This window comes from Anser brachyrhynchus (assembly GCF_964034855.1).
Source record: "Anser brachyrhynchus genome assembly, chromosome: 1".
NCBI lineage: Eukaryota > Metazoa > Chordata > Aves > Anseriformes > Anatidae > Anser > Anser brachyrhynchus.
In genome coordinates this window covers 211,158,512-211,170,494 of record NC_137694.1, presented here as the reverse complement: position 1 = coordinate 211,170,494, position 11,983 = coordinate 211,158,512, and the positions used below count along the sequence as shown (strand labels likewise).

Sequence of the window (11,983 nt, the reverse complement as noted above, 5' to 3'; positions counted from 1 at the left end):
TTGATTTTGGACTTTTCCCTCAAGCGTGCCAAAATATTTGCGCTCGGCACGCGTGCGAATCCCGCAGCCCCTGGGCTCTGCGATGCTCCCGGAGCCTTCCGACAGCTCCAGCCCCTTGGTAGGAAGCGTCCCCGTGGTTTCGGAGCCCTTGGGCAGCACCAAAACGTCCCTGCTGCTTGCTCTGCGTGGCCTCACCGAGGTCCCCGAGGCGGCGTAGAGGCCAGACCGGGGGTCTTGGGGGTCTTTGGCACCTGGCTGAGCCCTGCCCTGCGTGGTGTCCGTGCCGGGAGCTGGCTGTCAGTGCTGAGACGTTGTCATGAGGCCACGAGATAAACTCGTTAAGCAAATTAACGGCCCTACAGCCATGGCTGGTGATGCCCAGGGCCGCTCCGGGGGCAGGCAGGTGCCACTGCCTCGGTTCCCGGCCCTGGCTCGGGAGGTGATGCTGGGTTTTGGGGCGAAAGGAGGAAAAACGCTCAGTTTGGGGAAGAAAGTGCCGGAAACGGTGCAGAGCTGGGGGTTATGGAGTCTCCTCCTCGCTGGTGGGATCTGATGAGGTTTGGGTGTTTTGTTTTTTTTAATTCCTTCCCCTGGCTCATTGGCACCCGCGGAGGGCGAGGAGCCAAAACCTTTCCTGCCCGTGGGGCGAGAGGCTTTGGCGAGCCCCTTTGGCAGCCAAATGTTGGTGTTCTGGTTGTAGAAGGGTTTCCATCAGAGGTGTCGAAGACAAATTTTGGTGTTCTGGTTGTAGAAGGGTTTCCATCAGAGGTGTCCAAGACAAATTTTGGTGTTCTGGTTGTAGAAGGGTTTCCATCAGAGGTGGCCAAGACAAATTTTGGTGTTCTGGTTGTAGAAGGGTTTCCATCAGAGATGTCCAAGACAAATTTTGGTGCTCTGGTTGTAGAAGGGTTTCCATCAGAGGTGTCGAAGCATTTCCATCCCAAACCCAGCGCTCTGCGACCTTTGCGTGCGCCCTGGGGGGAGAACCGGAGCTGTGGGACCATTGTGTGGGGGGGGGGGTCCCTGGGGAGGCCAAATTTTGGGTGCGGGCTCGCTCCTGTGGGGGGGGGGGGGGGGGGGGGCTGCCTTTTCCTCTGCTGTTACGCACGGTGAGAAAAAGGCGCCCAGGAGGTGGCCACGGCGCTGCTGTCCCCACCCAAGCCACCTCATAGGTGGTGGGGAGAGCGCATGACCTTGCTAACGGGGCTGGGATGTGAAGGGGCGGTGAGAAGGGGCAGTGACGTTTTTTGGGGAACGCAGCATTTTGGGTGGGAAAGGGTGGGCAGGAAGGAGGAAACCCTGCGAGTCTTGGCGGAGGTGACGGATGGGGAGGTGGCAGGAGGGGTGACACCGGTGGGGGGAACAAGAGTCGTGTCTCACCAAAGCGCTGCTGCCCTCACTTTTACGTGGCTACACGGCAAGCGGGAGGAAATTCAGGCAGGAGGACGAGGTTTAACTCGCAGGAGGGGGTTAAAATCCCTTTAGAGGTGATGGAGGCGAAGCAGAGGGCGCAGCACCGCTTCTCCAGAGGGCAAAACTCTGGGAAAAAAGGAAAATTTTGCCAAGAAAAATCCCTTCCCAGCTGTGGTTAGGACCGGGACCCCCAGCCCCATGCCGCCCTGGCCGAGGCTGATGACCCAAAAGCGCCAGTAAAGCTTCGGCGTGGTTGGAAATCTGTAATTTCAGCGCTTTTTTTTTACCCTTCCGTGTTCTTTAAGTTTCTGTTCTGGTCTGGTTTCACGGCGGATGTTTGCTGTAGACGAGAGGAGCGCGGCGGGCGAAGCGGTGCCGGACGCTTTCGGGGGGCGCGAGGCTGGGGGCTCTGCTTCTGGCTGGGGGGACACGACCGGGACCCCCGGCCCCAGCCCCTAGCGAGGAATTTGGCCCTGAGGAATTCCCCCTAGCGAGGAATTCCTCCCCCCTGAGGAATTTGACCCCCACGGCACAGGGGGGGCCGGGAGCCCAGATCTCGCCCGGAGGGCGAAAATCCTGGCGTTCGGGGTTTTGTTTTCGACGCTAAAATCCAACCAGCTGCAGATAGCAATAAGAGCCGTGGGGTACCTGTAAATCCACTTTTTCCCTTTCTTCTCCTTTTTTTTTTTTTGTTGTTGTTAAAATGCTGATATTTCCAGTCTGAGGGAGGGCTGTGGCTCCTTCCCCTCCCTGCGACCCCGGCTTTTGGCTGCGACCGCCCAGCACCGACTGTCCCCAGTGTGCTGCCCCTCGTCCCGTCCCGTCCCGTCCCGTCCCGTCCCGTCCCGTCCCTTCCCTTCCCTTCCCTTCCCTTCCCTTCCCTTCCCTTCCCTTCCCTTCCCTTCCCTTCCCTTCCCTTCCCTTCCCTTCCCTTCCCTTCCCTTCCCTTCCCTTCCCTTCCCTTCCCTTCCCTTCCCTTCCCTTCCCTTCCCTTCCCTTCCCTTCCCTTCCCTTCCCTTCCCCAACCCTTCCCCAACCCTTCCCCAACCCTTCCTTTCCCCATCCCCATCTCTTTCCCATCCCCATCCCCATCCCCATCCCCATCCCCATCCCTTCCCTTCCCCATCCCCATCCCTTCCTCATCCCTTCTCCATCCCCTTCCCTTCCCCTTCCCCTCCCCATCCCATCCCTTCCCCATCCAGGCGGCCGTGCGGGGTGGTTTCTCCGCTGTGCCCTAGCGAATCTTTCCCGTGGGGAAATCAGGCAAAGCAAAGCCTGGTAAGGAGCCCGGGAGGCAGGAGAGCTTTGGCACGGCGTTTCCTGGCTTGCCACAGACTGACCCTTACAAATCGTTGGGTTTGGGGGATTTTTCCTCAAAAAAAAGCAGCAAAACGCATGGTCCGATGACCGCTTTTACTGCCTGGATGCGTCCAGTCTGTAGGAAAAACCCCGATCAACCCGCAGCATCCCAGCCCTTGGTGCAGGGCGAGTGGCAGGAGCCGTGGGGACAGCAGTCGGCAGGGCTGGGGGGGCCACTGGGATGCAGCGAGGAAGGGGAAAGGGGACGCGGGGGGCATCACGCAGACCCCCCCCCAAAATCCTCCCCATCCCACAGCGCGGAGCCGCCGAAACCCAACCGGCGCGCCCCGTCCGTCTTTCTCCATCGGTGTTTTAATCCGTTTCGACCGACAGGACAGCTTGGATCAGCTTGTTTTTAGCTATTATTGGAACTCTTAAGCAAAAAAAAAAAAAATAATAATAATAAAAAAAAAGAAATAAACATGTCTTCCAATCTGAGTCTCCCAGGTGTGTAGGGAACACGGCCTCGAACCGACGCGCTGGAGAGCCCCACGGCCGCGGCTTGTGAATATAAAGTGTAAATCTGGCTTTTTCGTTTGGTTTTTGTTTTTTTTTTCCCTGTTCCCTTTCGTCCCGAAGATCAGTCCGTGATCTCCCTGACGGGTTTCGGCCAAGAGTTTGTAACTGTACGATATTTACTGTAAGATGTAGAACATTCGATAACTATTAAAAAATGTTTCCAAAAAAAAAACAAACAAAGACGCCCGAAACACGACGGAGCCCGCCGGGGGTTTGGTGCTTGGTGGTTTTTTGGTGCCGTGACGTGGTCCTGCGGGGGTCCCACACCACAAATGTGCTCCGGGGAGGGGTGGTGGGGTGGGGGCTGAAGGGTGCTGACCTGGTCCCAACATAACCTCGCCACCCCGATGTTCTCCGTGGTGGGGTTTCGGATGGAGCCCAGCCTTGGCCGGGCGCACGGTGGGATTTGTGCCGTGCCCCGGGGGACCAGCACAGGCCGAGGTGCTGAGCACCCGGTGTCAGAGGGACGTCGGTTCCTGAAGTTCCCAAAAACGTTCGGTTTCCACCCCTACAGCTCTCCAGGAGCCATCCCGGTGGACGGTGCCCCTCATGGGTCCCGCTGGTGGAGCTCTGCTTGGTCCATGCTTGGTCCCTGCTGGGTCCCCGGGGGTGTCACCGTCCCCCCGAGGCCACCTCCAGGCCGGGTGCCAGCTGGAGAGGACAAGGGACCGGCCACGTCTCCAGGTGACGCTGGATCGTGCCCCCTTGGGGCCCCGGTGCTGAGTCCCCCCCAGGTCCTGCTGTGACAAGGGCAGGGCCACCAGCCCCCACGCCTGGCCTTAAGCACGGGGGGTGGGAGGAAAGAATGGGAAAAATAATAATAATAATTAAAAAAAAGGAAACATCAAACCCTAGGTTCCTGCCCCAAAACGGAGCACATTTATTAACGTCATTTCCAGGAACAAACCCGGGAGAATTCAAATTAAAAAAAAAGTATTTAGGAAACCACGACACAAAGGGCTAGGTAAATAAATATAGGAAAAAGGGGCAACGCTGCCCCAAAACGGGGTGCTGGGCAGTGCCAGCGCTGGTGCCAAGCCTGCTGTCAGCAGTGAGGCTTGGGGACAGGGAGGGGACACGGTCCCCTGTGTGACTGGGGGGTGGGGGGGGTGACCCCCGTGTTAGTGACTTCATTTCCAGAAATTAACCCAAGTGGCTTTAAAAAAAAAAATAAAGAGTCCATCACCCGACGGCCATAAAGGGCCCGGGTGGGGTGAGCGAGGAGCGGGGCGGTGCTGAGCCCCGGCGAGCCGCGGTCGTCCTGGTGCCACCGAGCTGGGGACATCCGTCTGGGGACACCCACCGGGAGGGGGGGGACACGGCTTGGGGCGTCCCCTTCTTTGGCTGCCGTCACCCCAGGCGGTGCTGGGTCACCCTGCGGGGTGCTGAGCCCCTCACCCTGCGGCGGGGCTGATCTGGGGACCCCCGGGGGTGTCACATGGCGAGGGTGCTGTCCCCGAGCCTGGCCGCGGAGGGGCTGCCCTGGGAGGCGAAGGGGAACCGTGGTCACGGGGTGGGGGGGCGACCTCCGTCCCATCCCGCTGTGCTTGGCCCCCCTCGCCCAGCACCTCCCAGCCCACGAGCCCCTTCCGAAAAAAAAAACCAAAAAAGTTAGGTCTGGAAAAATAAATCCCCGAAAAAGCCTGCACCCCGCTGGAGAGCCCCGAAAGCGCCGGGTAGATCTGAGAGCTGCCGTCAGTAGGCTTCAGAGTGAACAGCCCGGCGCAACGCCGCGCCGTTTCCCCCGGGGAAAAACCCCCAAGGGCAGAAGGGCACCCGTAACCCAGCCCCCTCCCTCCCCAAGCCCTGCATGCCCCCAACCCCAGGGCTGCCCCCCCCCCGTGTCCCCCCCCCCCCCTCACCTCGGGGCGGCTCTCGGTGCTCTTCAGCCACGACGGCCTCGTCCCGCTGCCGGCGGGGAGGGGACCCCGGGACGGGTCACCCCCAGTCCCCGCTGCCGTGCCGGGCTTCTGCTCAGGGATACGGGACACCCGAAACCTGCAGGGGGACACCCCGTGACTATGGGGTTGGGTGGGGGGGTCCCTGTTGTCCCCCCACCCCCACCCCGTGCGCCCGCCCCACGCTCACCTGCCGACGGAGAGGATGGTGATCTCGCCGGGGCGGCCGGCCTTGGCCCCGGGTTTGGTGGCCTTGGTGGCATTACCGGGGGACGGCAGCACCTGGGGCCACTTCTTCTGGCTGCAGCGGGTGCAGGGGGGGTCCGAGGGGGGGGCCGGGCCGTGCACCGTGTGCAGGTGCTGCTGGTGCCGGCACACGGAGGGAAACTGAGGCAGGAGGTGCAGCCTGTGGGGGGGGGACAGGAGATGCCAGGTACATGGGGGGGGGGCTCAATGGGGTTGGGGGGGGCTCAGTAGGACCATGGAGGGCTCAGTGGGACTGGGGGGGGGCTCAGTAGGGTTTTGGGGGCTCACTTATAGGCAGGTTTGCAGCCCGGTGCCACCAGCTGCGCGCTGTGATGCTCCTTCAGCAGCTCCTCCAGCGCCGCGGCATTTTCTGCGGGAGGGGGAACAGCAAAGGGTCCCTGGGGGGTCCCAAACCCTTCCCCAGCTATTTGGGGACCCCCCCTGTAATCCCCCCCCCCGACCTTTCTTCTCGGTGATCAGGCGCACCAGGACCCCGATGGTGTCCTCGTTGGCGTCCTCGATCTGGTAGACGGAGCTGGGACCTGGAGGCACACGGAGGGGGCTCGGTGGGCGGGGGGCGAGCTCTGGCCACGGGGACAATTCGGGGACCAGAAGCCACGGGGATGGGCTCGAGCAGGGCAAGGTGGCCTCGGGGTGGCCCCAATTGCGTCCCCAGCTTGCCCACATGCAGCCACCTCCAGATCTGGGACCCTTTTGGGGACCAAACCCGCCCCACACCGGGCTTGGGGCGCAGCAGCACCCAGACCCCCAGGGCGCACGGGATCGGGGCTCACCGGTGCCGGCCCCGGGGTCGGGCTCCTTGTGCGCGGTGCAGTGGTAGCCCTTCTTCTTCAGCAGGTTGCAGACGAGGATGCCCAGCAAGCCCATGGCGCAGAAGATGGGCACGATGGCCAGCACGGCCGACTGCGCCGCCGCCGCCTCCTCCGGCCGAGCCTCCCGCGTCCCGTTGCTCCCCGCCGGCCCCCGCGGTGCTGCCGCGCTCCGGGCTCGCCGCTGGCCTGCAGTAAGCGCCAGAAGTGTTTTTTTTGTTTTTTTTTTTTTTTGGCAAAGTTCCCCCACGTGTGCCACGAGGGGAAGCGTCCTCAGCTGCCACCGGGTGGGCAGGATGCCACCCACAGCCCCCAGGTGACAGCGGCGTGGGGTAGGGGACGGCGCGCGCCGATCCTGCATCCCGCGATGTTGCACCCCGCGATGCAACAAAGCTGAAACCTCCCAGCCCGAGCACCCGACAGCACCGTCCTGCACCCACCTGGGCACCCCGGGGTGCTGGGGGGGGCGGCGGAGCAGGGCAGGCACCGGCCCCGGGGCTCCCTCTCGCCATCAGGGCTGTAAAACCTGCGGGGTGCAGCGTGCTTCAGGGCTGGGGACGGAGCGGGTTCGTGCAAAGAAAAAAAAAACAAAAACAAAAACCAAAAGCCCCCAAACCAGCACCCTAAGGAGCAAACCCCGCAGAGGGCTCACCCGTGCACACAGCCTCCGCAGCGGCTGTCGGCCGCCGCCGTCCCTGGTGCCAGGAGGAGCCGGTTGGCGGCGTGGCAGCGGGTGTGCGGGGCGCACGGCGCGTCCCCCGGGGAGAAAGCGCCGGGGGGGCACGGGCGGCACGTCTGTGCCGAGCCGCACGCCTGCGCGGGTGGAAAGAGAGGTGAGGGATGCATGGAGCCCGTACGGCAGCCGTGCCGCGGTCGGCTCCTGCCTCCTAGGATGGAGGCGCCGCTTTTTGTGCCGCTTACCCCGACGGGTTCCTCTCCGGGCGGGCATCGCGGCGCCCCGCAGCCCGCGGTCCCTGTGCCGGGGCCGCTCAGCACCTATGGGAGAAGCAGAGAGAGGTGCTGAGCCCCTTGCAAGCGTCGTGATGGATGCAAAGCCATCGTGGTGGCGGGATCGATGCGAAGGCACGGCACGCGCCGTGTCACGAGCGACGGGATGGGTGCGAGCCCGCTGCATGCACCGCGGCAGGTGCCAACCCCCCTGCTCACAAAATGCCGGTTGCAACCCCAACGCCCGGGCCGTGGTGGATGCAAACCCCTCAGGAGCAACGTGCCAGGCACCATCCATCCCATAGCGCACGCCGTAGCTTGATGCAAACCCGTGGTGGGCGACGGGACGGACGCGAACCCATTTCGTGCCCCACAGCGGGCGCAAACCCACCATGAGCGACGTGACGGACGCGAACCCACCAGAAGCCAAGTGCCCGATGCAAAACCGCCGTGGGCACTGCAGCGAGAGCAAATTAGGAGGAGAAGAAAACCACAACAAAACCCCTCAACCCCAACTGAGCACCCCTGGCACGGGCACAGGGGCAGGGTGGCTGCCCCAAAGCGGGTCCCTGTCCCTGCCGTCCCCGCCGGGGCTGGCGCACGGGGGTTATTTTGGGACCACCCCGAGCGCACCGGGCTATTTCCACCGCCCCCAGGCGTCCTGGGCTGACCCCTCCAAGCTATTCACAGCCCTGGAAGGGGGGGGGCACCAGGGGCTTTGGAGCCAAGCAGGGGACAGGGACAAGCAGCAGGGCACCAGCGAGGGGGGACGAGGCCGTACTCACCCCCAGGACGGCGACGAGCCACCAGCGCATCCCGCTGCTCCTCACCGGGGGACACCTGCAGGGAAGCGGTGCCAGGAACCCCCCGGCTCTGCACCACGGGGATGGGACGGGGACTCCCCCCCCTTCTCCCCTAATTCCTGCCCTGGGGACAGCGAGGGCTCATCGTTTGGGTGCTTTTACACGAGCACCCCCTTGGCCAGCAGTTATGGGAAGCAATCCAGCTGAAAAAAGAAAAAAAAAAAATCAGTAAAAGGAACAGAAGTAGGGTATGGCACAGCCGGGGCGCTCCGCGGCCCCGTTTGCTGCAGCAGGGCAGCTTTGGGGTTATTTCCCAAACCCTAAAGTTTCCCTTATAATAGAGCAAAACACCCTCGCGACTGAAAAAAACCAAACCCAAAAACCCCACACATTTTGCAGGAGCCCCTTTTGGGCGCAGCTGAAGCCCGGCCTTTAGTGACTCAGCACCCAAAGAAATCCCAATTTTAGCTTTAAAAAAAAAACGAACCCAAAACCAGCCAGCGCTCGCACCTCCCACGCCTTTCAGCGCTGCTACCTCAACCTGCTCCTGCTCAACCCCCCCCAGGAGCCCCGTGCAGCCCCCCCAAAGCCCCCCGCTCCCTTCCTGCGGGGGAAGAAATTTGGCAAATTTGGGCAAATTTGCCAAATTCGACCGCAGACAAAAATCGGATCGGGGGCACCCGTGCCCCCCGCCCCGACGCCACCGAAGCCGGCGTCCCCGACGCCGTCAGCTCGGCTCCACGCGCTCCCCGCAGCCTCAGCGCATTTAATTAAAGGCGAATCATTAAAAGGCAGCTGGAAGTTTTCCCAGGAACGGGGCAGAAAGAGGCTTGGCGAGCACCCAAGCGCCCCGGTGCGCGGTCGGAGAGACGCCGACCACGGGTTCCTCGGGGCTGGCAACGCGTAAAAAGGGAAAAGGAAGGGGTGCCACCACCCAAACGGGGATTTTCGGGGACATCAGCGGCCCCGCTGCACTGCACGCGGAGTATTGGCACGGATCCCCGCCGCAATGTTGCCACCCCTCAGGGGCAAAACCCCAAATCCGGGCTCACAAATCGGTGGAGCGATGCGCCCCCGGCTGCGCCCTCTGCACCCCGTTTGCTGCTGGGCGCCCTCGTTTTGGGCAAGAAGAAATTGCTAAAAAAACCACCGATTTTACGGGGTCGGAGCTTTGCTTTTGTAAGGCATCATTTTGCAGCAGAGGGACATTTTTGCCTCCTGTGCCACGAAGCAGGGAAGGGATTCGGGGGCCCAGAGACACCCCAAATCCCCCCGGGCACCAGAGCCATCACCCCGCAGCCCTCAAACCCTGCAGATTTTTAGCTCCGCTTTTGGCGATGCCCCAAAAGTGATGGGGGATGGCGCTGGCTCCGCCATCTGTTTGTGGGACCGTGGGGGGCCTGATGCCCTCCCCAAACCTTACTGGAGGTGTGAGGGGGGGCAACGCTGCCCATCCCCGCAGGTCCTGACTCCATCTGGGGTCAGAGACACCAAAACGTGGCGGGGGAAGGAGCGACTGGTGCCAAATTTCAACACAGGAATTTCCCGTTCCGGAGCGAACCGATAACGCATCCTCCCCAGCCTCGTGGCGGGTCACCAAAATAATAAATCAAAAAATTATTTTATTTTTTTAAATAATCCACAGTAAATAAACGAAGATGGGGTGGGAGAGCGGGGACAACCCCTGAAATCCCCCCCCCCGAAGTGCTGGGGGTGCTGCTGATGAAGGGGTCGTTGTGTGCCGGGGGGGAGTTTGGCACCATAATGCGTAATTAGCGCCCAGCAGTAATTAGCTGCCTGGGATGCAGCTGGCACGGCCAGAGCCGTGTCAGGGTGTCCCAGTGCCTCCCAGTAGCTCCCAGTCAGTGGGGGAGTGGTGACCCAGTGGGGCTCTGTGGGGTGGAAGGAGCACGGGGGGGGTGGAACAGAGCTTGGATAGGGGGAGGTGGCTCCCCAGACCCCCCTGCAGGACCCCCCCCAAAGCATCCCGCACCCCAGCACCATCCCAAAACATCCCCAAACCCACAGCCTCATCCCCATCACGCCTCCCCTACAAAAGACCCCAAAACCGACCTTCCCAGCCCCAAAACCCGCCGGTGGGGCTCCCCAGTCCCCCCAAAATTTGGGCAGCTGCCCCCCCCCCCCCCCTCGGGTGGGAAGGGAGAGGGAAACCCCGCGGCAGCACACGGTGCTGCAATGCAGATCCCCGCGCAGGGCACCCCGAGGTGACTCCTCACCCGCCGTGAAGCCCTTAAATCCTCCGGGGAGGCGGCGTTCGGGGCTCCGACAGCTCAGGATTTTGGGGTGGGGGACGCTCGGATCCCTTTGGGGGGTTTTGCTGAGGTTCCCCCCCACGGGGAAGGGGATGGAGGGGGAGAGGATGGGCAGATCCAAGCGCCGCTGCGGGCACCCATGGGTGATCGCCCCCTGCCCTAGACCCGCTTGCACCGGGGTAACCCAGCCCCCGCTGGGATTTTGGGAAGCGTCCAAGGGTGAGCAGAGCCCGCACATCCCGGGACTCAAAACCCAAAGGGTTTTGGTGTAAGGGGCATGCTGTGAAAAGGGTTAACAGCTCCAGTGGGGCCGGCCCCAGGTGGAAGACACCGGCCCCAGTTCACCCCAGTTCATGCTTCGTACTGGGATGGACGGATATCCTGGGGTGCCCAAGCCACAATGGGGAGGGATAAGGTTTGAGGACCGGGGCGCTGCCTGCTCCCGGCCGCGAAAAAAAAACCCAAATAAAAAGTGGAAACCAAACCTCCAGCCTCGCCAGCACCGGACTGGGAAGATTTTTTGGGAAAAGCTGACCTCCGCTCACCCCGCGTCCTCCCAGCGCAGCGAGGGGCAGGCGGTTTCGGGGCCAGGAGCACCCCCCCCGATGAAACAAGCCCTTTATTCCTGCCCCCCCTTAACCCAGGGCTGCCCACAGGGATTTGGGGCAGGCTTTCCCCTCCCCACGGCTTTCAGCCGAGCAGAAAAAAAGGAACAACTGTGCAGAAACCCTTCAGGAACAGCACTTGGTGGCCACTTTGGCCACCTGAGCAGCACAAGGGGGGGGGGAGATTTTCTGACCCCCCCCGACGGGTCCAAGCTCGACCCCATCACAACCCCCCCGGGGACCCACTGGGGCTGGGGGGAACAAATCAACCTTCGTGAGACCGCGGTGTGGAAGCGAAACGGTCCCATAGGCAGTGCCGAGAGCAGGCGGGGGTCCCTCCAGCCCCCGCTGAGGGTGGCAGCCCCTCGCCAGAAGCGCGTTTGGCTGGGATTTCCCACCTCCGTCAAAAAAAAATAAAATTAAAAAAAGAAAAAAAGAAGAAAAAAAAAAAGAAGAAAACACAACCCCCCCCCCCCCCCAGTCCCTGCCTGTTTTCCCAGCCGGTTACCGCAGAGTTTCTCATAACCTACTTTCTCCCCTCCTCTTCTGCCCTATATTTGTGGTGCGGCTGAAGCCGGGGGGGGCTCCAACCTGGGGGGGGGGGGGGGCTCCAGGCCACTTTGGGGGCAAGGGGGGAGCAATCAATACACCCCCCCCCCCCTTTATGATTATTTTTTTCTTCATTTTTCTTTTTCTCCGCTTTTCCAAGAAGCGCAGCGCACGGAGCCGGCCCCCAAAATGGGCACCCCCCCCCCCCCGACCCCCATCCCAAAAACCCCTTCTCGCCCCCCCCCCGGGGTGGGAAAATTCCCCTTTTACAGCCCCAACCCGAGCCCCCCCCCCAGCCCAGAACAACCCCCCCCCCCCGGGGAAATACCCGCGCGGGGGGGGGGGGGAAGAGGGACACTCACCTGTCCCCCCCCTGCGGGGGTGACACCGGGGTGACACCGGGGGGTGGCAGCGGGGGGGTCCCGTCGGGGCCGCCCCATCGCAGGCGGCGCCCCCGCGGCCGCTGCTTTATGAATGGAGCCGACGGCGCGCTTCGGGCCCCCCCCGGCCCCGCCCCTTTTCCTGACGTCACAATGCGGG

General features: G+C 62.4%; 1 protein-coding gene across 6 annotated transcripts; it reads right to left on the bottom strand.

Moving 5' to 3' along the window:
- Positions 1-3,238: 3,238 nt before the first annotated feature.
- Positions 3,239-11,964, bottom strand: RELT (RELT TNF receptor). 6 transcript variants are annotated; one of them, XM_080559535.1, is made up of 11 exons: positions 11,806-11,964; positions 7,999-8,219; positions 7,187-7,261; positions 6,918-7,078; positions 6,706-6,791; positions 6,230-6,454; positions 5,897-5,977; positions 5,724-5,805; positions 5,380-5,595; positions 5,154-5,289; positions 3,239-4,877 (listed from the first exon to the last, which is right to left on the bottom strand). In XM_080559535.1, exons 2-11 carry the CDS (start codon positions 8,026-8,028, stop codon positions 4,686-4,688), a joined length of 1,284 nt encoding a protein of 427 aa, XP_080415661.1. In that variant the 5' UTR covers positions 8,029-8,219; positions 11,806-11,964; the 3' UTR covers positions 3,239-4,685. The 6 variants fall into 6 exon arrangements, with proteins under 6 accessions (XP_080415661.1, XP_080415665.1, XP_080415662.1 ...); XM_080559539.1 differs by having other exon boundaries at positions 3,239-4,773; XM_080559536.1 differs by lacking the exon at positions 11,806-11,964 and adding an exon at positions 9,440-9,515.
- Positions 11,965-11,983: the final 19 nt, after the last annotated feature.